The sequence below is a fragment of the Apteryx mantelli genome, chromosome 5 (genome assembly GCF_036417845.1).
Source record: "Apteryx mantelli isolate bAptMan1 chromosome 5, bAptMan1.hap1, whole genome shotgun sequence".
NCBI lineage: Eukaryota > Metazoa > Chordata > Aves > Apterygiformes > Apterygidae > Apteryx > Apteryx mantelli.
In genome coordinates, this window is record NC_089982.1 from 50,104,483 (window position 1) to 50,130,396 (window position 25,914).

Genomic DNA, 25,914 nt, shown 5'->3' on the forward strand with positions numbered 1-25,914 from the left:
CTATTCTGTCATGACGTAGGGATGACCACACAGTCATAATGCAAACTGCAAATGAGATGGGAATGGACGAGAGATACAAGATCTGAAAGCTGTGTTTGATATCCACAGATAATTCATATTTCCACATTTGAGTAGATATAGGTACATTGTGCTTATTTGGGGATTATTATAGTGTGCATTTGTGCTTTTTGCCCATCTGAAAATTTATTGTTTTATCATTATCTCAAAATATTTAAGCTGAAAACGTATTTGATACTTTATTAAACTTGCATGGGGCAGCTCTCTGTGGAGTGTGAGGGAGAGAAACTTGTTGAGATTAAGAGCAGAGCAACATGAGGTTCCAAGGTAGAGACCGAAGAGGAGGGAGGTGCCTGCAGGTGAGTTTTAATGAATCTTTAGAAAATTGTCTCTTTCTCTACATTAACAGTGGCTAGCTTTTCAACTCTCCAGTGCTGTTTCTGATTTTGTCTGTTGTTCTTCCACGTTACTCAGTATTTGGTGTGACAGCTGCTGGCATCACACCAAGTCACAGATTGCAGAGTGCCAGATGCCTTTCCTGCTGGACTCAATGACAGAAATCATAGTAGGGCAGAACCCCCCTCCCCAAAAGTAAAGGACTTAAAATAATGAAAGTTATGTAACTGCATTTTTGTGAAAGCAATGGCTAAAGTATACCTTTAATCAAAAGCAATCTATTTTACTTTATCAATAAGGAACAATATAATATGCCTCTTTGATTGCAATGCCAAGTTAACATTATTCTGCTGTTCATAAAGCTCAATTACTGCCAGGAATGAGGAAAACAACCTAATTAATAATGCCATTTAAATGGAGTTTTATTACAATACCTGTTAACAGCCATGAGGGAGAATATAGTTTAGTTGCCATTAATCACCTTTACTTTCATTATGTGGTTATAGAAGCTCTTCTTCTTTTTGATCTGCATTTAATTTTGAGTATTTTAATGCTATTGTCACTGAAAAGTTTATCAAGAACTTTTATGTTTCCAGCATGGAAATGCCCATTTCTGTGTGCTTCCCCAGGTTTTGCTGAAACCTAAGGAATGACTAGAGTTGCGCTGAGGTGCGTGGGTTGGAAATATGTTCTCTGCCTGCACATATACAGCAGATTTTTAGAGTTTGCCAGGTTTATGCTCTCAGCCCATTTCTCATCCCATCATATTAGATGTGTTGAGGTAGACTAATACCTGTGTATATCATTGATTCTAAAAAAAATGTATCAGAAACATTTTGCCTTTCCTCATGGTCTGTTATGACAACTTGCAGAAAGTGCTATGAGGTTTTACAGTTTACCAAATCCATATATTACAATATATTCAAACTCCCACCAAAAATCTACATCAGGGAGACTTCTTTTCCATGAAGGGACCTTTCTGAGAGTGCCTTTCAGATATAAAAGCACAGCTTCTTAGTATTTTGCGGTTGCACCAAGTACTTAGGAGAGCCACATGAGTTTCTCATGTTTTTGCATAAGCATGCATCTGGAGCCGTGAAGGCAGCGCACGCCTCCAAAAGTGTAGAAATTACATCAGTGCTTGCAGTGTTGTGGTCAGCTTCTCATCTTAAAGATCTTTCAGGTTTTTTAAGGAAGGCTTTGGGATAGTTTTCTGCATCATCTTTTCCTTTCCCAAATTAGAGGTTTTCAGTTTCAGTTCAAACTTGGAGGAAGTTGGAAGCTGCTGCCTGTCAAAGTAAGAAGCTGTGGATGAGCTATGTAGCGATGTCTTGTTTCTGTGCAAGATGGGTGTCTGGTAGATCCCCAGGATAAATACCAGGTAGGACCAAAGAGTTTGTAACCTCTTACCTAGGGCCTGCAGTGTGCGTTTCTATGCCATAAACCCCCTATACCTGGGGAATGCACCAGAATACAATTATTTAGTAGGTAGAAACCACCCTCTGAAATTTCTAAAGGATTTTAGCATCCTCAGTGGACCTTAGAAAAGTCTCCAAAGCCTGAAGTACCACTAGTACTAGTCCCATTTCAGTACTTCGTAGTCTCCAAAAATGTAATTAAGCAAGCCAGACATGTGGTATCTGTGGACCATGCCTTACAAATGTCAGCTCAGGAAATTTTCTTCCAGTCCTTTCTGACAGTGGCAATATTCAGGCTTCAACGTGACTGTCCGCACCATTGTTAGGCTTTAACATGAAGCTTGATATTACAGGTAGTTTTTCCATGACTTTCTGCATTGTAGTGATTTTCAGCCATGTCTAGCACTAAATAAATGTATTTTCCTTGGCATACCTTAGCCTTGACTTTTGGTTATCTATATGAGGTTCACATAGGCAGAATAACATTTAGAGGAGACATTGCTTAAGAGCTGGTTGTGGGTCCTTGGTGTGAAATGATTTCCTATACTGTATATTACCACATTCTTTCTTTCAAAATTGGGAGACCTAGAGAGAATGACTAATTAGAAAATGAATTTGGTATGCTTTACTACTTTATTGGGTTGAGTATTTGTCATTCTAGGATAAAATATTTTTAACATCTTTCACTTAATTGTGCTAAAACATATCTTGAAGTGCAAACATTAAATAATACTTTTTTGTCTCTAGCAAGAATGCCATTATGGGTAATGCCTTTTAGCTGATGTTTTTTGAGCAAAGATCTTGTTACTGTGTTTCAAACTAAGTGCAAAGCATAATACAGTATTTACTATTTCAGCAACGCACAGTATTAATATTTGATTGGCGTTGTGGATGTAACGTGCTATTATTGTCAGTGGCACTGAGAGTAAAATGTTCATTGAGAAAGATAATCCTTACACAGAAGGATGTAGGAACATGTAATTGGCAGTCAGAAGGTTAAAAGAGACCTGACAAGATTTCAAGGGATTAAAAAAGTTAATCCATCAAGGAGCATACACACCTCTGCTCTGAGAAAGGCTTGTATTCAAATTGAGATTTATCACAAGGTTTTTGGCAATAGTCCTGTCACCTTTCTGCTTTTGCCCAGTGGAGCAAATTGAAACTCAGTAATCCTGGCAGTATGACAGGTGGAGTGGTAAACTGCAACGTGACGATGTCACTGTCAGCAGGTCCCACGTTGTGTCAGTCGGCCAGCAGACTGTGATGCAATATGATGGCTTTTTGAGGTCTGGAGAGTGTTTTCAGGAATACTGAAATGTCTGCAAGCCCCTCATGTAGACAGGGGGGCCCTTCTGCACTTCTTCTGGCAGACCCACAGGTCTAGCTACTTTTTTGGATAAATAGCAAGCCGCATGTAGTTAAGAGATGTAGTTCCTATTTTATCGCTGGAGGTAAACATACACTGTATTTTAGTAGTACGTAAGCATATGTAGTACTTCAAATTTAAGCTTACATTTAAGAGACTTGTAAAGCAGAGATGAAATGACACAGATGGTTTAAGTTGTTTGTGGACCTGGGATTACAGTCTTCTCTTCTTTGCTGGTAGTTTACATTAATTTCTGATTTGCACCCGTGAAGAAAGAATTATAGTGCATGTATTAAAATGGTAGTTTTGTGTATAAATTGCATATTTTTTATGAAGCAAACTGCTTGATCTGTTTTGAAGTGCTTCAGGTGCTGTTAAAAATGTCTAATTCGGATGAGATTTTTTAAAACCTCTCCATAAACGAGCACTTTAGAATAAAAAGGTCAAATACATGCGTCCAAACTTGCTGTGAACAATATCATTTTATGTTACACTTATAAATGAGATTGCAAGTACATGTGGTTCTCATACAGGCTAATTCCCCCACTGCAGTGATTAATTATGGATGAAATTTAGGGGTCTTCGGAAGAGGACAGGAACCTTTAAATAGGAGATACATGGATACCATTTGAGAAGACTTCGTTCATGAAAAGAAAAAGAAATGCTATCTCTTACAAATCACCTCCTATAACAGCATTTGTAATTTTATATTTTGGGGAAAGCAAATGTTTTACAACTGTACAGATGAAATGGACCATTGCATTTGAAATTCTCACTTTTTCTCAATAGTAAAACCAACCAACCAAACGAGAACATTTGGTTTTGCCTAAATGTGATGAAATAGGATCACACAAAATCATCTCTTTTAATAACTCTTTAGGAGGAGAAATACAGTTCTTTCAGGTGTTGTGAAAGAAAATCAGCCATTTGAAAAGTTAGCAAGCTCAACTAGCCTTTAAGTAAGGAGACAGGTATGCAGGTTTCCATTGGTTGTTCATGATAAATACTTCTATGGTGCAGGAAGAGCAATATTATTATTTAAATAATACTCATTAAAAACTGTACTGTAAAACAACAGCCAGCTGCATGGAGTTAACACCCTTTGCTAACCACTGATTTACTTGAATTTCAAAAGGTGTAACACAGAATAACTTGGTACAATAAATTTATCCTCACTTGTGAAAGTCCCAAACTCATCTGCTGTTCTTCATCTCTTTCGTCTTTGGAAATGCCAAGTTTCACACCAGTTTTTATTGAGGCGTTTTTGCTAGACAGTGGGTTCTGATTTGACTCATTCCAGATCTTTTCATGCTGCCAAAAAATTGGTCTTTAGGCTTTTAACTTACTTTCAAGGTTTTGACAAGTTTTTTCTCTTTCTCCTTTTAGTCAGTAATCTCCAGTGGAAGTGATGATGTGCAGGCATCCACAAGTTAGGAAAGTAGAGATACAATTCTACTTGTTAATTCAACCAGAGAAAAATGGATGATAATTTTAAAATATGTCTTCATTACTGATCCAGTATCTTTTCATGTGGTAACAAGAGTAGTTGATTTTCTCCATCAATTTTATCTGTGACTATTACTTTAAAGCTAAGACTGACTCTTCTTAATATCACCTGCAGAATTTTATAGTTCAGTGTTGTGGCTGATTTTACTTTGAAAAAAAATAGTAAGTGTGAACTGCAATCTTAACTTGCTTTTCTCAAGGCTTATATAACTCTAAGAAAAATACAAACTGTCTTACAAATTGGCTTACAAGCAACAAACCACTGGCCTTAAAACAACTAACAGTGTGGTTGTCTGTACCTCATATGTTGTTTTCATAACTCATAAAACATTTTGCTATGTTTCCTTTTTATTATTATTATTTTTCAGGTGTTTAGAGTGCATCTTTGCTCACAGGAATAGTTTTGTAAAAGCCATGTCTCGTGTCAGTGAGGCCTCTGGAGGAACTGCGGCCACGGTGTGTTTGTCCAGTACGCGTCAAACCCATTAGTGCCAGTGTAATGAAGGATGCTCCACCTGGTAGCCAGGCCCGCCCGGGCCCTTGCTTGTTCCTGTCTCTGGCCCAGCCCCACAGCTGCTCACCCAGTCTTGATCCCTGGTGATACAGGGAGGTCCCCAGGAGGCATTGGGCTAAAAATAGAGGGCGGCGGAGATGTTTCAGTAAGGGGGTGATCGCAGTTACTGAGCTGACTTAAACCCTGAAACTTTTGAACCAGGGGTTTTCATGGGAATGTTAGCTTTGCCCATAGCTAATGGCTTAAGAGCTTTTATTGGAGGTGTTGAGGTCAGGTGGAGTTAGGTAAAAAAGTCTCTGAGATGACGAACTGCGTGTGCCCATTCTGTTTTTAATGCGCAATTAAATGGAAACTGCATGTTTTTGCAAATTAATCTCAGTGGAGTACATCTACACAAACAAGCAGTTCTGGTAGGTGACTGGTTATTATCTAGTGTACGTCTAAATTACTGTGAGGTTTTGTAAAGAGGTCATAGCTTATTTTGTTTTGGCCTCAATCATCTACCTTTGATATACAAGTGGGCTGTTAAAATGGTGATATCATGAAATCTAACAAACAGCAAAGGATTAGAAAAGCTATATATTGACATGCACATTCAATCAGCTTGCATATGATCTCAGCAGGAAATTCAAAACAAAAGCTAATTTATGGAAAAATATGTAGTTCTAATCACAGTTTAGCTCTGTGGGGTTCCAAATAACGCACTACAATCTCTACATGCAGATGCTTTCATCTTACATAGCAGATCTGGTGACATTCCAAAAGTTCTTATCAAACCTTATTATCATCTTTTATTAAAGCTTATTACATTTCTCCTTATTGCATGTTTGCTGTAATATTCTGTCACTCTTAATATGAAATATAAAAAGCTTTGATCTTTTTTAGCCGGTCATGAGATGGAAATATGCAGCCCAAGTATTTCACTATATACTATAAAATCCCAGCTCAGTGTGTCCTTTGAACATCACATTAATTGGACCCCATTTCTTTTTCCTTTGGTTCTTAAATCTTTTCATCAGACTGCACTTCTCTCTGCCATCAACATGCAAATAGGTTATCCATGATCATATAGGGCTATTTCATTATTATTATTATTATATCTCTCAAGAGATGTATTTCTTTTTTTTCTTTTTTCTTTTTTTTTGGTAATAAGTAAAATAAGGCTTTTAAACTGTGAAAAGGCCAAATTTGCACCCTTTCATTGATGCACTTGCATAAGTAAGATGTTTCTAGTGGATACTGAGACAATACATTGACATTTCTTTTCTTAACACTGCTGTTTTATCAGGGCTGCAATTTAAAGGATGTGGCTGTGGGCAAGACTGTTATTGCAGTTGTGGAAAACAACCTAGAATAGATAAGCACAAACCTGAGCCTCAGCTCTTCTCCAGAAGATAAGTGTAGGGGGGAAGGGAAGGAGTTAAAGATTGAGATGGAAGAGAGTAAAGAAATGTTTGATAGAGTACAGAGAAGTAATTATCCTGCAGTGTTAACCCAGTCTTGGAAAGTGTAAATCAGGGGTATTTTTTTTTTCAGAATACTTAACAAGGAAATCCTTGATTCTGACTTTATTAAAAAAAAAACCAAATTTATGGAATGTTTTTCATGGCTTTGTACGAACTACAAGAGAGGAAGCAACCCTTGTTTCAAAGGAGTTGGCAATGTAATATGCGCTTCCCCATCATCTCTGTACCTTTAATGACTTTCACTATCTTGTTAACTGTGAACAGCATTCTCTGAAAAAAAATAAGCAATGTTCAGCAGGATAATGCTAAAGACTATTTAGCCAATACTAAAGATTATTACATAACGGAGAACACTGGATGATAATCAGACTAAATGGACAAATGTGAAACAAGACATAATAGATGCATCATATTTATAAATGTCTGTTGAGTAATGATCGTTGTTTCTGTTGTAAGAATTCTGGATTCTCTGTTGAGCTTTCAATGTTTTCACATAATGCTGTTGACAGAATTAGACCATTGTTATATAAAAGTCGCTGGCTTGACAACTAAAATGAAACATCTAGCTATACAAGTTTTCAGAGGGATAAACATGCAATTTTTTGGTGAATGCACTAAAAATAGTTATAGAGGCTATCACACATGTTTCTTAATATTTCAAATGCAGCTGTATTTTAATGACAAGCATTTTTGCTTAGAGGTCAAACAAAAAAAGTTGATCCGTAATAGATATGTGATACATCTTTGTTGCTGCATTTTCTCTAGACAATTTTTATGATGTTTTTGCAAATTTCTTATTTAAAAGGTTCTGTAAAAATGAGAAATAGAGTATCAAGATTGGATTTTTTTTGCAGGTGAAACAGTAAAATCAATGAAATCATTCAGCAATTCAGGATAAATGGAAAAAGACGACATTTTTTCAGTTACTATATGGATCTTGATAGCTACCACCAAGTTTTCATGTAATGCTATATTGAAATGCTTTATATTCAGAATAAAGCTTCAGAAACTCCTGTGAACATATGATGCTTCCCGTTGGTTAACCTTTTGAAGAGGCTGAGAAGCATGCACTTTCAAGTTGTTTTTAATTTAGAAATAACTGATTTTTTATTGATTTGAGAAAGGCAGTAATAAATAACAAACTTGTCTTTATAACTTTATTTCACTTATTTAAAATTTTAATTAGCTATTTTTAATTCACTATTTGATCTGCAGCAGCATCTAAGGCATCCTATTATTTTAGAAAAGAGCAAGTGAATGCAAATCAGTGACAGTTGATTTGCACATCTTCTGGTCCACTCCAGGTCCTTCAGAACATAATAGGTTCAGCTTCTAATTATAGCTGCAAGAAAAATATGTGGGAGATAATTTCGAAAACCACTTCAGTGTTCAAATATTTCATTTGAAAATGTATTGCCAACAGGGAGATGAACTAGAAGATAATCCTTCAACAAGATTGAGCAATAATTGCAATTTGCTTAGTTTAAATTATAATCTTTTTGCATTGGCTTTAAATATAAATGATACTCACTTTACCTTATGTATACGTGCTCATACATATTATGCTATTAATTCTAGGAAAGCAGTTTTGTAAACCATAGTTTGAAAGTACCAGCACCCAGAAATTCATGGCAGTAACAGTCTTGGAGGATGAGTTCAGTATCTTAGCAAGAAGCTGATCTTCAAGCACATCTCCACGAATAATAGGACTTGATTACCATTCCTTGTAAAATGTATGGGAGAAAAGAAGGAAGGAGCAAACATCATTAGGTTCCTCTTGCCAACTTTCCCCACTGTGTTAAGTTGTTCCTCTATGTAGAACATACTCCATAGACCTTACCTCCAGAGACCTTGAGGCTGCTACTTGCAGATACCCAGTACTTCCGTTTTTGCTGCTTATTATTAGCTTTTCATCTGTGATTATTATAAGAAGAGTTTGGGGGCATATTGGAAGTGTATCTCCCAGTACAGGCAACTAAGTTTCTGTTCCTTTCTATGTAAAAGATCCTCATTTCTGTGAAATTTCTGTTCCTCTGAAATGCACTATCACTTTTAGAATTCTTTTGCTGCAAAAACCAAATTTACCAAATTCAGAATGTCAGCTGTTGAATTATTGATACTTCTAACCCACACAGACATTTTCTTTGGAGATTTCAGGCTCATACTCTGGTTACCTATCCTGTTCCTGTATGGCTACTTTATAAAATAACTCCTCTCTTATATGCATACAGTTTTGCAAGCTCATCATTATCACCTGCACGTTTAGTGCTTTCACTTGCATAGCCAATAGGGTATTTGCTATACGCTTTGTTTTTCATATGAACCTTTTTGTCACTTACAGTACTTCAAAACAAGATGGGGTTGATCCTGCTGAGTTATGATGGAGAGGCCACTGAAGTGTTGCCCTGAACAATAAACAGGCTTCTCCATTTTTCTTTCTCACTGCATTTGCTGCTCTTTCCTACAAAAGAAAAAATGTTCTTCCTTTCTTTCTGATACCAATAATCAACCCCATCATTGTATATATACTCACATCTGTGTCCAACCTTGTTTTCTTTAGAGGGCTTGCCATAAACATGATGACTGCTACATTCTGGACACTGGAGGATGCTAACGTCTGCCTAATTTATTCTATTAGCTACCCCATTCCCTTGCTATTTATGTGTATAAGGAGACAAAAACAGTCAAGCCCAGGATTTGCTGAGTGGAGACGCAGCTACGTAAATTGGTTTTCTGTTACAATTCTTTTGTAAGAGTTCTTTCTCAATTCTCTCTTAACTTTGGCAGAAGAGGTCTTTCAACCAGTTAGCAAGATAGTGAAGGGAAAGCACTATCCGCAGCATGCAGCAGATAATTGTTAACTCTCACAATTCTCGTTCTGTCACATAGTTACATAAATTATCTGTCTCTCTTACCACCTACTAATAAAAGGAATGATTTCTTTTTGGCTTACTGAAAAAAGTCTTGAAGAAGGTTTTGAAGTGATAATATAGTGTATTTGCTCAAGAACAACTTTCTTTCAAAGAGAATGCATAAAGTACAGAAATATTAGCTTGAGAAATGAGCATATAAGATAAATGGGCTGGCAGTGTTAAAAGAATGAAAGGGCCTAATAAGCTGCAACTTATTTTTCCTGAAGCAGATTATTGTAAAATGTTTTAAAAAGTGTGAACTAGATACAATATTTTTTTAAGTGTGATGAATGTATACTTAGTTGCTATTTTATTTACTGAGTGGAAAGGAAGAACTTCTAGTCTGATTAAAAACTAAAATACCTAGACCTTCATTGCAGAGAGAATGAAAGGTAAGATCAACCAACTTTGAAAAAGTAGTTTCGGGTGGCTCAGAAAGCCTGCAGTGAAGTGAGTGGCGGCAGATGGTAAGATTACTTGATAGCCTGTAACAAATTATAGCGTTTCTGTGTCAATGTTGATGCTACTGTAGGTATAAATGCACCTCTTCCATCTGAGCTTTGAAACTTTTGAATAGGCCAGTCCATTTGGCATATATGCCCTGTGCTGCTTTGCAGGAATATAAAGGGAGAAAAAGGTGCAGAACTGCTTAGTTTGGCTACTGCCCATATTCTCTGAGATTTGCTCTGGGGAATCCAGCCATACCAACCAGCCTGGACATCGGTGGTGTGTTCATGCAGAGAACAGCACCAATCCCAAAGGAGCTTCCGTCCTCGTGCCTCTCCTTCCCGCCCTGCTAGAGCGAACAGAGTCCTCACCATCAAAACTACCATTGCGCTCTGAAGGCTGGCTATGAGACTGGTAACCTGGCCAGTGGCAGTGCAAATACTGCCTTAAACCACTCCATCAGTACCAAGGTAAAATGTTATCGTAACTCCAGCAAGTGAAGCATATCTGTCTGTTGGTAGCTCAAGACTGCTTCCCAGAACAGAGATGTGGACCGAAACATCAGAATAGGTACAAGGTATCATCATCATCTTCTCTGCTTAAAAAGTCATCCTGCTCCCTGATGGGAGCAATCTTGGCAGTCTTGATACAAGTAAAAGGAGGCTTTTGTTAGGGTTTGTGGGCACATTTGGAATTGTGACAACCCATCTTTGCTTCCGTCCCTGGAGAATTCATCCTTTCTTGCAGCTGTGGATTATGCAGATTGAATTGTTGTGGTCTGTGACCACAACCATCACAAGCTGTGAGCCTCCTAGTTAGAGCCGAATGGCACTCCCAGCAAGTCCCTGCAGCCATTAAGGCTGTGCCAGTACTGCAAGTTGCTCCACTGTTAGTACCCTCATCTGTTTGACAGCCTAATTAAAGACTCAGAACCAGTTATTCTAGGAAGGGTCTGTTGTCTTCATTGTCATTATTTAACACCTAAAAATGACAGGCTGAATGGGAATAAACGAGACATGACAGCCAACATCCAGTCCAAAATCAGAAACTGCCTTACATTAGATTTGGGGTGAAAATAGTAGCTGACAAATGTGAACTATATTCCCCATTTAATTTTCTTCATATATTAAATTCTTTGTAAAAAGAAGTGGATATATCATTTCTCTACACATGCTAGAAAAAATTCTTCAGAAATAGAGAAGAGGAGGATTAAACTCTTACATCCTCATCCCAAAGATGGAAGAAAGTCTTCATCCTTTCCTAGACCTGAGGAAACCAAACAGGCATATATACCACCAGAGTCAGGAAAATAGTATTTCCCTGCATCATTCTATCTCTGCCAATTCAGAACTAGTTTGTAACGTTTGACTTCAAGGACTCATACTCCCCCCTGAGGTGCGCTTTCAGCATACAGTTGGTCTGAACCATTGCCAGTGGGGACACCAACAATTTTAATAGGTACCTCCCTGTCCTCATAACACTAAAAAGAGTTTAATGTTTGCCTTTATTAGATGACTGGCTGAGCAGAGGACAGTCCTAATCTGAAACTAGAAAGCATGAGCTATACATTGACAAAATAATGCCAGAATTTCTCTTAAACTACTCAGTCAATTTACCCACATTCTTAAAGTTACATTCCACATCTCCAAAGAAATTGTGTCTTATAATTTGATCCTGTATCAATAGGCCTAAGTCTTTCATGTTGTTCGCATATGTTTGTAGTGAAATGAGAATTCTTTAAATTCCATGATGCTGTCTCAAAGAGATTACTTAGTTGAATTATTTAGTGTATTAGCACACACAGTAAGATTTGGATTGTCATTAGAATTGTAAAGCAACATCTTTGGCCTGCTTCAAAAATAATCCAGTATTCAAAATTGTGAAACTTCTCAATCTATCAGCCTGTTCATATCTATTAAACATTGTTTATTGAACTGGGCAGCTAATTCAATGCCAAATTTGAGAGAGCATTTTTGAGGGATACAACTATTTACTCACCATCTTAGACAGGTAACTGCAGTGGGACCCACATTGGCACAAGCACAAAGAAAAGATGATTCTCACTTGCCTTGTAGTTACTATGGTTCTTTGAGCTGCAATCAGTATAGATCCCACAGTCCTTGCCTTTGAAGGCTTCAAATTCCAGCTGTTTTGAATTATGAGGGAATGGCTAAAAGGTCATGTCAGAGCTTCCCTTTCTGACCTCCCAGGGGAGCATGAAGAAGCACAGGGCATGTATGTAGTACCAGCAGACAGAGCTGCTAATGATATTCTGAGCTCCTATGTTTGGAAGGCATACACTTCTAGAGGAAGCTGTGACAAAATGAATGCTGCCTTTTTTTTTTTTCCCTGTAAAATATTAAGAGTCATAAGAAGCCAGCAAAGTTAGGAGAGGTGATTTAGTCTTCTGTAGTTAAAGACAAGAAATGTACTGAGTTTGAATCATAAAATATTTAGATACTTGTAATCTTCCGTTGCTGCCAGTGAAGTGAACTAGTATAACAGATAGTAGAATTTGACCCTAGGGCTTTTGATGAAATATATTAAAAGAGATATGATCATCAGATGGGAAGCAGTGGTTAAGATATAAATAATAATTTCAGCTGAGGTAGGGTCCAAATAGTGGCTAATCCTGGCAATGTTCCAGAATGGTGGTAGTCAAATTTATGGTTTAACAAGAGATGGGAGGGGAAAAAAGAAATAAGGTTTTAGGGTCAAGGAGCATTCTACATTATCAGGCTTTGACAGGCAATTTAAGGTCTGAGAAAGAAGAGTAATAGTGGAGTCAGAGATTTGGAACAAAGAGAATATTTCATCTATAGCGAGGATTTCAGTCTTGAAGCATTCAGTAATAGGACTTTGGTTGCATTTTGTTTTTTATTTTGTTGGGGGTTTTTTAAGGCAAAGATCTGGCAGAGAGGGTCTTAATTCAGCAGTGCTTGCCACCTCCCTAACTAAACTTCCACTGAAGTCAGTTTGTCCCAAGTAAGGGTTGCTGAATCCCATCCGTGGTCAGTACAGAGAGACTGAAAGATCAAAGATGAAACTGAATGGGATGAAGAATAGTTTGTCATCAGTGTAAAAGGAATGAATAATCACAGAATCACAGAATCGCTGAGGTTGGAAGGGACCTCTGGAGATCATCTAGTCCAACCCCCCTGCTCAAGCAGGGTCACCTGGAGCACATTGCACAGGATTGCATCCAGGTGCATTTTGAATATCTCCAGAGAAGGAGACTCCACAACCTCTCTGGGCAACCTGTTCCAGTGCGCTGTCACCCTCACAGTGAAAAAGTTTTTCTTCATGTTCAGATGGAAGCGTCTGTGTTTCAGCTTGTGCCCATTGCCTCGCGTCCTGTAGCTGGGCACCACTGAAAAGAGTCTGGCCCCATCCTCTTGACACCCTCCCTTCAGATACTTGTACATGTTGATAAGATCTCCTCTCAGCCTTCTCTTCTCCAGGCTAAACAGGCCCAGCTCTCTCAGCCTTTCCTCCTAAGAGAGATGCTCCAGTCCCCTAATCATCTTTGTAGCCCTTCGCTGGACTTGCTCCAGTAGTGCCACATCCCTCTTGTACTGGGGAGCCCAGAACTGGACGCAGTACTCTAGATGTGGCCTCCCCAGGGCTGAGTAGAGGGGGAGAATCACCTCCCTCGACCTGCTGGCAACACTCTTCCTGATGCACCCCAGGATACCATTGGCCTTCTTGGCCACAAGGGCACATTGCTGCCTCATGCTTAACTTGGTGTCCACCAGCACTCCCAGGTCCTTCTCGGCAGAGCTGCTTTCCAGCAGGTCAACCCCCAACCTGTACTGGTGCATGGGGTTATTCCTCCCCAGGTGCAGGACCCTGCACTTGCCTTTGTTGAACTTCATGAGGTTCCTCTCCGCCCACCTCTCCAGCCTGTCCAGGTCTCTCTGAATGGCAGCACAGCCCTCTGGTGTATCGGCCACTCCTCCCAGTTTGGTATCATCGTCAGCAAACTTGCTGAGGGTGCACTCTGTCCCTTCATCCAGGTCATTGATGAAGAAGTTGAACAAGACTGGACCCAGTACTGACCCCTGGGGGACACCGCTAGCTACAGGCCTCCAAGTAGACTCTGCACCGCTGATCACAACCCTCTGAGCTCTGCCATTCAGCCACTTCTCAATCCACCTCACTGTCCACTCATCCAGCCCACGCTTCCTGAGCTTACCTATGAGGATGTTATGGGAGACAGTGTCAAAAGCCTTGCTGAAGTCAAGGTAGACAACATCCACTGCTCTCCCCTCATCTACCCAGGCAGTCATTCCATCATAGAAGGCTATCAGATTGGTTAGGCATGATTTCCCCTTGGTGAAGCCATGCTGACTACTCCTGATCACCTTCTTGTCCTCCACATGCTTGGAGATAGCCTCCAGGATGAGCTGCTCCATCACCTTTCCAGGGATGGAGGTGAGGCTGACTGGCCTGTAGTTCCCTGGGTCCTCCTTCTTGCCCTTTTTGAAGACTGGGGTGACATTGGCTTTCTTCCAGTCCTCAGGCACTTTTCCTGTTCTCCATGACCTTTCAAAGATGATGGAGAGTGGCTTAGCAATGACATCTGCCAGCTCCCTCAGCACTTGTGGGTGCATCCCATCAGGGCCCATGGATTTGTGGGTGTCAAGTTTGCTTAAATGATCTCTAACCCGATCCTCCTCGACCAAGGGAAAGTCTTCCTTCCTCCAGACTTTCTCCCTAGCCTCCAGGGTCTGGGGTTCCTGAGGGCTGGTCTGAGCAGTAAAGACTGAAGCAAAGACGGCATTCAGTAACTCTGCCTTCTCTGCATCCTTTGTCACCAGGGCACCCACCCCATTCAGCAAAGGGCCCACATTTTCCCTAGTCTTCCTTTTGCTACTGATGTATTTGAAGAAGCCCTTCTTGCTGTCCTTGACATTTCTCGCCAGACTTGATTCCACACGGGCCTTAGCCTTCCTCGTCACATCCCTGCATACTCTGACAACGTTCCTATATTCCTCCCAAGTGGCCTGTCCCCCTTTCCACTTTCTGTATACTTCCTTCTTCTGGCTGAGTTTTGCCAGGAGCTCCTTGCTCATCCATGCAGGTCTCCTCCCTCCTTTGCTTGACTTCCTACTCATAGGGATGCACCGCTCCTGAGCCTGGAGGAGGTGATGTTTGAATATTAACCAGCTCTCTTGAACGCCCCTTCCTTCTAGGGCCCTCGCCCATGGGATTCCTCCAAGTAGGTCCCTGAAGAGGCCGAAGTTTGCTCTCCTGAAGTCCAGGGTTGCAATCCTACTTGGTGCCCTGCTGCCTTCTCGCAGGATCCTGAACTCCACCATCTCATGGTCACTGCAGCCAAGGCTGCCCCCGACCTTCACATCTTCAACCAGTCCTTCTTTGTTTGTTAGTACGAGGTCCAGCAGCACACCTCTCCTTGTTGGCTCCTCCACCACCTGTGTCAAGAAGTTGTCACCAGTGCTCTGCAGGAACCTCCGGGACTGTTTGTGCCTAGCTGTGTTGTCTTTCCAGCAGATATCGGGGTGGTTGAAGTCCCCCATGAGAACCAGGGCCTGGAATCGTGAGGCTACTTCCAGCTGTCTGTAGAAGGCCTCATCGACTTCCTCATCCTGATCAGGTGGCCTGTAGTAAACACCCACGACAGTGTCACCTCTATTAGCCTGCCCTTTGATCCTTACCCATAAGCTCTCGACTCGCTCTTCATCCACCCCTAGGCACAGCTCAATACATTCCAGTTGCTCTCTCACATAAAGAGCAACTCCGCCACCTCGCTTTCCTGGCCTGTCTTTCCTAAAAAGCACGTAGCCATCCATGACAGCACTCCAGTCATGCGAGCTGTCCCACCATGTCTCTGTAATGGCAATGAGATCATGGCCCTGCAACTGCACACAGATCTCTAGTTCTTCCTGTTGGTTCCCCATGCTGCGTGCATTGGTGTACAGGCATTTCAGGGAGGTGATCGAGCATGCAGGTTTCCCAGGAGGGGTAAAAGAGGGTCCTCCATAGCCACATCCCATGCGCACTTCCCTGGCTGCATTCACCTGTTGGAGGCATCCTGACTTGAGCAGTCTTTTGCCAACTACCCTGTCACTATAACTCTCCCCTTCCCCCATCTTTCCTAGTTTAAAGCCCTCCTTACCAGGTTGGCCAACCTGTTGGCAAAGACACGTGTGCCCCGCTCAGTGAGGCAGATCGCTTCTGTCCCCAGAAGTTGTTGATCTTCAAACAGGGTCCCATGGTCGTAGAAACCAAAGCCCTGTTGCCAACACCAGCGGCGCAGCCAGTCGTTAACCTGGAAAGTCCGTCTCCTCCTCCTCTCATCCATCCCCCTCACTGGCAGGATTGAGGAGAAGATGACCTGGGCTCCCAGACCCTTGACCACCATCTCCTGAGCTCTGAAATCCTGCTTGATGGTCTCCAGTTTGCCCTTGGTGTCATTGGCGCCCACATGGAAGAGCAGCAGTGGGTAATAGTCCGAAGCGTGGACGAGCCTTGGCAGTCTTTCCATGACATCTCTCACACGAGCCCCCGGCAGGCCACAAACCTCTCTAGACAAGAGGTCAGGTCGGCAGATAGATGCCTCCGTCCCCTGCAGCAGGGAGTCCCCCACAACAATCACCCGCCGCTTCTTCCGGGCGTTCCGGCAGGGCACAGGGTCTGTTGTCCCAGGTACTTCCCTTGCAGCCATGCCCATCTCCTCCTCATCCTGGAGGGCACTAAACCTGTTCTTCAGCTTCAAGTCTTCGGGAGGAGTAGGAGCCTTTCTCCTCCCACGAGCAGTGACCAGTTTCCAGCCTTCTTCTACAGTGTCATGATGTACCGTTTCACACGGCACAGAGCCCTCTGGCAACTCCACTGCTGCAGGGGGGGGTTGGGACTCCCAAAGCTGCACAGTCTCCGAAAATACCCTGTCTATCTCTTGCTCCGCTTCCCGGATGCTGCGCAGCCTACTGACCTCCTCCCGTAACTCCCTTACCTGACGACACAGCTCGTCAGCAGCAGCACACCTCCTGCAGGAGAGCTGGCTGCCAGCCCAGGCCTCCCGGAGAGGCCCCAAGCACTCCCTGCAGCCTGAGACCTGTAGAGCTGCATCCACCGTCAGAGGGTCAGTCTGGGTCGCAGCCTCTGACACAGCAACTCCAACAGCCGCTGGGGAACGCGTTGTGCGGCGTGTCACAACCATACCTGAGGAAACCTACACCACAGGGAACAGAAACAAAGGTTCCTTCGCGCACCCTTCTGCGCGAACTGCTGCGCAAACTGCTGCGTCTGTTCGCTGCCTCTGTTAGCTGCGCTCTGTCTGTGAAAGGTAAACTTTGCGCAGAAGAAATGAGATGCAGTGAATTATCTTCCTTGTGTTTTGTAATGATACTTTTTTGTTTTTTTAAAAGCATTATTACAGAAAATTTTGTGAGTGTATTTTTGTACCCTGGTAGCACTGATGAACAGTTTCAGCTTTGGAGGAAACTGCTGTTGCAGAGTCAGCAAACCCTTGCTATACCAAAACCAAATTAGAGTAATTACAATAAAATTCATTTTTGCTGGTATGATAGCTTATTTGGAAGAGAAGGGAACAGACCACAGATATTAAGAAATTGCGTATGTTCTGTATATCACAATATAGCCTTATGGTGATTTTTTCCATGTATTTTTGTTCTAGAGCTTTAGATGAGGGGTTCATTCGTTAATCCCTGAGTAGGGATCCCTGAGTAGTTCCCCCTAATACCAACGAGCAGATTGACTCCATAGTTAGCTTAGCTAAACATTTTAACTTGCTATCACACTTTCTAGTAGACATGGTTATGGTGAATGATGTTCTTCACAATCCTCACTGTGTATTATCCAACCATCATTACCACAGCGGCCAAGTGCCTCAGCATCACAACTCTGCTCATGTCTTAGCCGTGTTCTGCAGAGCAGCACAGGGAGCAGATGTGTAGCTCCAGGTTGCATGGGGTGTTTGTGAGAAATCGTGAAAAGCAGCATTGGTATCTTAGGTGAGCCCTGTACCACCTGCAGCACCGTCCTTCCTCTCCTCTTGGGTCGTTTGTTTACCCTTTATGGCTAATCAGAACAGATTCATCTGCTGGTTGGTGAAATCAGTTATTTTGGTAGGTCGTGTAGGAGCTCACTTAAATGATATATCTCTGTAGTAGGATCAAAAAATGAAAAAAAGAGAAAAGGACATAATTACCGCCTATCCTTTTGAACACTGATTTGGGACCGGTACAAGACTCAAAATAAGAGCGGTGAGTTTATTGTCAATGGCATTCACCGAAAGCACTGCATCATTAAAGGACAGTAGTAGTAATTGCTTGGTGCCATTGCTAAGTTGAACTATTAATCTGTGAGTGCTTGTTCCTGTAATTTAATTTTTTAATGTATGACTTGCTGCTCTCCTGCAAAGTGTGGAAAGCCATTATTTGTGTGATTTGTCATTGTGGTTAAGAGCATCAAATAACCTGTATCCTTTACCACCAGCAATGCATCTGTTTGGCCTCAACTGGCAGCTGCAGCAAACTGAAAATGATACATTTGAGAATGGAAAAGTGAATTCTGATACTGTGCCAACACATCCTGTAACAGTACCTGCTGGAGAAAATGGTAAGTGAAACAGACACCAATTTCATTTCTTATTTTTTAGTGTTTCCTTTCTTTATGTTTTATTTACGTCACCAGATCTTAACACTTTTCCTTCAAAAGTTTGTGTGTTTAATGGAAATACCAAGCCTTTGTAAATAATAGTGGTTTCAAGTAGACATGCAGATATTATATGGGAGTTGTATTTCAAATGAAAAGGAGCACACCATTCCTCCTACCTCACATGTGAAGGAAGTGTTGAATCCTCGGCAATAATGCTGATGTTGTTAGGAGAGCTGGCTGTCAATCTTCCAACCAGAATTCCTCATGGGAATTCACATGTGGTATTTGACAAGGGAAGAAAAGCTCTGAACAAAACTGCAGAAGAAGTAAAACCTCCACTTACTCTAAAATCCTCAATAACTTAATGATTGCCGTGGGGTCCCCAGAGATGGTGAGGGGCTGGGCCTGGCTCGGACAGCGCTGCCCGACGGCGCCGGCAGTCGGGTCCCACTCTGCAGAAACCACTGGGCTGGGACGTGCACAACGTTGGCAAGCCGGATAGGCCAGAACAAACTGTTTTATAATACCAGACCAGATAAAAATTCAAGCTTTGGAGTCCCAATTCTCTCTGGATAGTTTTCGCACAAAACCTTTGTCCGTAACAGAAGAACATGCGCTCTTTTTCTAAAGCGTTGGCACTGGAAAAAGCTCTTCAGGGGCATTCACGTATTTTTGAAGCTCCTGTTTGTTGTGTGTAAAAGATGACTTGTGATCAGGAAGCTTCCTATGGCATGATGACCTAGCTATGGATTGCCTTGTGTTTTTTCTATAGATGAAGTTTTCTTTTTTTGTTTTCTTTTTTTCCTCTCTGAAACATAATAGGTCATGTGTAATATGTTCATTTGTTTTCTCAAAGTGTCTAGCATATAATATTGAGTCTGAATCATCCAACCAATATATAAAGTCAAGAAAAAACTTTATTAATTTTGTTGTAGGAGCTTTTAAAATACAAACCACATAAAAGGATTATTTTTTATCGACCTTTTTCCATGTTGCCCTTTAAGATCCTCCAAACCTTTAAGAGCCTGTGCACTTTCAGCTAGCAGAGGCTTTAAAATCAATAGTTTTTGAATGGAAAACTTGATTTAAATGGTTGATGAATGCGGTATTTGCTTCATTACACAAAAATCCATTTTCCCTTTCACAAGGTACAGCTGACCTCCTTACCACTGAGGAGGAGGAAGCCTCTGCCAGCATTTGACATCTTGAAAATTTTTCAAGTTATCACAACTCCAAGTTAGAGAAATGATATAGCTCTGTTTCTTCCTAATGTCTTTTTCTTGCACTTAGATGGTCTCTTTCCATGCTCTTACTTGTTCTGAATGAGTAGAAAGAAGTACTACTTCTTTCTACTAGTACTAGAAGAAGCTACTGTATGGTTAATGAATATCAATAATGCAGTGACAGCTGATGATCCTGCTGTCTTCTGCCCTGAGTAGAAAATACACTGAATTGTATAAAATATTTATGTATTTTTCTAAATTTTTAATAAATACAAATTTTTCTTTTTTTTTTTTTTTTTTACAAATTAAAACCTGTTATACTTTGCCTTAAATATAGTAGGAAAAAAACAAGAATATCAAATCCTGTTTTTCCTTCCTAATGTCCCTAAATACTGTAAAAGAAAACTGGGTTAATTTGATCCACTATTAACATGCTGTCCTCTGCAGAATAAAGCCAGTGGTCATTTATCAGCATACATCAGTACTGAAGAACAGACAGACTAGAGAATACATATTTTAAACCACAAAAGGAAAGTTAAATAGAAAGGAAAGTGTGACAGCTAGATATGAAATTTAAGTAGGGGGCCCCTAAGCTTTCATACTAATTACTGAAACTATAAGGAAGAATCAGCAAGGCACAGCGCAGCTTTCAGTCTAAACTTCGACTAGTCCTGGGCCTCCTCTGGTCAGAAAATCATACCACACAGCGGCTTAGAGGCTTAGATCCTAGATACTGATTTGCCATTCAGAAGTACAGGTATTTTGTGTGATGAATTAGCAAAGCTCAAACTTTAAAATGCGTCCTTATGAACTTTGGAGAAAAATTCAGCTGTGGTTTACCTAGAATCAGCTACTCATATGTTGACAATAAAAGCATGTTAAATCATCCTTAAATGCAAGTCATTTGTTAAATGAAGCTTGAATCTCTGAACAAGCCTTTTCCAAAGGTTTTTGTTTGTTTCTTTTGTGGATTTCTTTTTTCCTCCCAGTGCTTCTCTCTGTATGAACAGCAAACTGCTGGCAACGTATCACCTGCTTACCTAGTCAGGCATGATTCAGGGCTGTGTAGGAATATGTATTCATATGGATATGGCGAATTTTATAGGGCATTTCAGCTGAGGTTTTCCAAAGCACTCTATAAACCAGGCTTAATTGCATACAAACACCTATTTGAGGTAGCTGAGTTCTTTATCAGTTTTTATAAGCAGGAGATAGAAGAGGTAGAAGGGTTTAAAAAACACAGAGCGGAAAATTTGGTTAACCATTGTGTTTTAACAGTTGGTGACATACCATATGCTGCTGGCTGTATTTTATATGTCATATAAAATTAATGTGCAATTCAGAAATACTTTATAATAACTTATGCTTAATTGCAGATTTTTTTAAAATGTAAGGGGGGGAAGAAAAGACTGGGAAAAGGGACATTTGGCTTAATGCACTTTCTGAGATAAGTTAGCCATTTTATTTGCATTAAAATACATTACATCTACTGAAACTGATATGTATTGAGCTTTTTATTTTGTTTATCATGTAGATCATGTTAATTAAATGTATAATAGCTTCGTAATTAGATGTTATATTGATTTTTCTTTAGAAAGGTATGTTTTTAAGGAGAATTTTGTTTTCATTTGGCATGCAATAGCAATAACATTTAACAAGAGCGTTAAGTTATTGCCCATTGTTGTTGCAGAAGAATATATAGCAGATGCCTCACAGAAAAAGATGTGAATCCAAAGTTATGCAATGGAATGGGAGAATATGCTATTGATTGTCTGTAAATCCAGCCTTGCAACCTAATAGTCTAATTAGTGCTGCCTATGAAGGAAGGAAAATGATATTATCTGTGAAACTATACAGCAGTTTTTGTTAAGTATTTCTGTGTTTTGGCTATTCATTCATATTTGTTCTGTATTAAAGATATTTAGTTCATCACCTGATATTTTGCATATTAACCTCCAGAATGTTTGTAAATAAGGAGGGAGAACTTAGCTTCATATAATTTTAGTGATATCTTTGTATTATTATTTTTCTTAAATAAATTGTTAAATATTACTATAAATGTTTAGTTCAGGATTTTGTCCACCCTAACCTCAGGCAGTGGAATAGAATCTACAAATAGCAAATATAACATTATTTAATATATTAGCTATAATGCATTGCATTACCTGTATCATAAGTATATAATTGTATATATTGTATAATATGCGATAAATTCATATTTTATAAATTAATAAATCAAACAGCAACGTAAGTACAAATCATGATATAAATTTATTTACCTGTAAATATTAATGTATATTTTCTTTTGGGGAGGGGTTGTGAAAGGAGGATTTGGTGGGGGAAGAGTAGAAGTATAAAGAAAATATTCAAGAGGTTAGGTATTTTAAAAATTGTTTTCATATTTGGACTACTGCATCATTGTGGAATTATGTGAATGAATGTGACTTATTTTGTATTTTGATGTAAGTCTGTGTATAAAAACTTGCAGTATTTTACAATGTGAGAAGGAGCTGATGAAACTGCTAAGATTTTTCATAAGCTCATTGCAAAACAATACAGAAAGAGAATAATAGATAAATCCCCATTCTTAGAAGGACAAAAACTAGCGATGATTTTGAGAGAGAGTGAGCGTTGTTAAAGAGGCATGTGGTTAAGGGGTAAAACTGCCTCCTATTTGGTGAAGAAAAGGAGAGGAGGTGGGATCATTTTCTCCTAACGATAATTATTGAAGCCCAATGATAGACAATTCTGACAAACTGGGCAAAATGTTTGTTTGATGAGGTGGGTCTGTTCAAGCTATCCAGTTCATCATTTCCACAGTCAGAGGTAGTTGCTTTTCATTTCAAATGTAGAAATAGGGGAAGCTGCAGATCGATATGGCAAACAAGTGTTTATTGTTTAGTGATTACCAGTCATCAGTGTGTGAATTATATGACAAAACATGGCTCAAATTTGAAGGAAGTGGTAAGAAACAAATGTTTAAGTGAACTGAAATAATGCATACAGATCCATCTTCAAGAATAACATATAAATATCGTGAAAGGTTAAGTCCAAAGTTAGAAGAGGATCAGACTCATCCTGAAATGTGTAAAAAATTGGTTTCTCCAAGACCAGATATTTCACTGTCTTTTGAAAGCAGAACATTGATCAATCCGATGATCCTGCAAGTGAGACATTTTCAGTGACTGCAGTGCTATTGTGGCATAGCTATGATGATGATATAAGCCCCACTCAAGGCTTCTCGGTAGCACTGCTCTATCTGTTTAATTCAGAAGCAGTCTCTGTTCATCTTGGATGCACAAAAAGTGGCGAGGATCAATCTGTGACCTCACCTGGCATTTCAGATTTTAATCTAGTTTTTTTGTATTCTAAATGTTTGCAAAAAGGTTGTGTCAGTTTGTTCCATCAAATGATGAATAATGTAGAATTTAATCATAAAAGACAGGGCAGCAACAGAATGTTGTCAGTTGTTTAGCAAGTTAGCATCACTAGAACATGCTGAGCTCATTCAGATGGGTTTAGTTCAATCCTTATAACTAGGCTAGCTGCTGAAAAAAAGAAAATAAATTTGTAAGAACATAGTGGACTATACGATTGTGGCTACAGTTCCGTTTTTCTTTATATGGCTTTGCTCAAGGCTCATCTTGATTTGGGAGCTGCTCAAATGCAGCATTGCTTGCATGCTCTAGAGTTGATACGTGTTGGTAAACAAGTTTTTATCAAAATCTTTACCTCTTAGTCTAGGTTTGATAGCATTGAGTCCATTGGATCAAAGTAGGCTTTGACCCCGGCACCAGCTGCCAAGAATGTCTGTGTCCAGCAACACAGCGTGATTTGGTCCCTGGACATCCGATATGAGTCTTTGGCCTCAAACAATGTTGATAACTCCTCTAAACCATCCCAAATTGTAAAGCAGAGTGGTCACGGTTTGTGCAAGCCACTTCCTTTAGTGCCTCAGTCCTAGTAGCTCTGTTTCCTCCAATCTGTCAGGTAGAAGACACCACCACAACTAAGCCACAATTTATGTGCTAATGAGCTTTGAGGTGGATTTGTAATCTTTGACAGATTTGGAGCATGTTTGTGCTGTACAAGCAAGGGCACTACGGAGATCTCCAAGCTGCCACTGACCTGTGCTGTGCCTAGGGTGCAGTGCGGTGCCTTGCAGACTTGCCAGCTTGAACAGTTCAAATTGTTTAATTTATTTGAAAATGAATCTTCTGCATGTTAGCATCGTCTTCACTGCTTCTGGGCTTTTCCAAACCAACATCACTGAGCTACTAAGACTAAGTAATAGTTGTACTAATGCCTTATAAAGAATTAACCTTTAATTCCCTTCAGCATTATGTCCTTATTTCTAACAATTGGCCTTCAGGGCCAGTATATATTCATGATATAGAAAAGAGTGAAAATACCAGACTTTTACAGGTTATTATTCATTTTATTCAGGAGACAGTGTGGACAAGGAGGTGGTATCAAGCTTGGGGCTGAGGCTAAAAAATGCAGGGAAGAGAGGCATAAAGATATAAACCCAGTGGAGCAAGAAATACCGCCTTTTTTGTGGAGCTCAACAACAAAAAATCAGGGAACCAGAAATGTAGACATTGTTGGTATTGTATAGGTGGTCTAGTATTTCATGGAGAAAAGACTGTATATAACAGTTCTCTTGTCTGGTTATGTTTATGCATCTGTTATTCTTAAAATCTGTATACTGCATTCCCCTTTACCGTACGCACTGTGAGATGTATGTACACACCGTGTATGCTGGATGACCCTGTATTTTAAAACACACTTTTAAAAAAAATGTGTTTAGCATAGATCCTAAAACATTTTCCTTAATGCTTTTAATCCAGGGAAGTCGTAGTGTTTTTACTTAGTAGATATTTGTGTGATGTCTTTGCTTTGTTATTTCTAAATGGGTGAATTCCCTGGGATCTTTATTTGAGGTGAACCTAAATATTTGATGTTTTATATTAAGGATGACTGAGAGCAAGAAAGGAATATTAATTTTTGATCTCTTATTATTTTAATCTGTCAGGAAAATTGGGAGGATTTGCACAAGAAAACAACACCATAGATTCTGGAGAACTTGATATAGGCCGAAGAGCAATACAAGAAGTCCCTCCTGGGATTTTCTGGAGATCACAACTCTTCATTGATCAGCCACAATTTCTAAAATTCAATATATCCCTTCAGAAAGATGCATTGATTGGAGTATATGGCCGAAAAGGCTTACCACCTTCACATACTCAGGTAAGAGCTGCTTTCATTAAAAGTAGGATACAGTATTGAAAACTGTGAGCTTATATCTTTTGTATGTTTTTTATTTCTCAGGATTACATCTTTTTTCATTTTGCTGATATTTATTTTTTACACTTTATTGATCTCATGCAATGTACAAAGCATTTATAATACTGTAAGTGATGGGATCTAAAATGTATAATGTGGGGAAAAGTTTCTCATTTATGCGCTGTTCTGAGTGCTGTGAGCAGTGATGATGCTTTAGATACAGAGTTGTTTCATGCAGAATTTATGTGTACCTTTTTTCCTGTGGTATACAGACATCTTTAAACATCTAAGCAAATTATTATATTCTGGTCAGATGTGTGTGTGAGTATGCCTGATAAAGGCTATATTTGCCAGTTTTCCAAACAAGAATAAAACAGGGTTTTTTTATGAAGTTTCAGTTCATTCTACAAGCAAATGCTACAGTATTTACAGCTTGGTGTCCCACTAAATAAATACATGCAAGAAAAAATACTGAAATATGTCTGTAAAGATACAGTGAACTAGGCTTGTAAAAGTGTCAGTTTTCATTAGACATCTTACTGTCTTAAAATTTTATTCTTAAGTGTCCCAGAAGGATTTATTCTGCTCCACCCCTTAGAAGATTTCTAAAGAGACTTTTTATTGTATATGATCATGCACTTGTATAGTAACAAAGAAACACTTTTTTATCTGAAGTCATAGAAAAGGCTTCAGTTAAAGTTTAAGTGAATGAATAGTCT

At 39.8% G+C, this 25,914-nt stretch overlaps 1 protein-coding gene across 1 annotated transcript in view; it reads left to right on the forward strand.

Annotated features, from left to right (window-relative positions):
• TENM3 (teneurin transmembrane protein 3) overlaps positions 1 to 25,914 on the forward strand; it is a 334,852-nt gene that overhangs the window by 215,914 nt on the left and 93,024 nt on the right. Inside the window, exons 6-7 of the mRNA XM_067297935.1 lie at positions 18,525 to 18,647; positions 24,945 to 25,159. Coding sequence (XP_067154036.1) covers positions 18,525 to 18,647; positions 24,945 to 25,159 — 338 coding nt within the window. The remainder of the gene's footprint in view (positions 1 to 18,524; positions 18,648 to 24,944; positions 25,160 to 25,914) is intronic.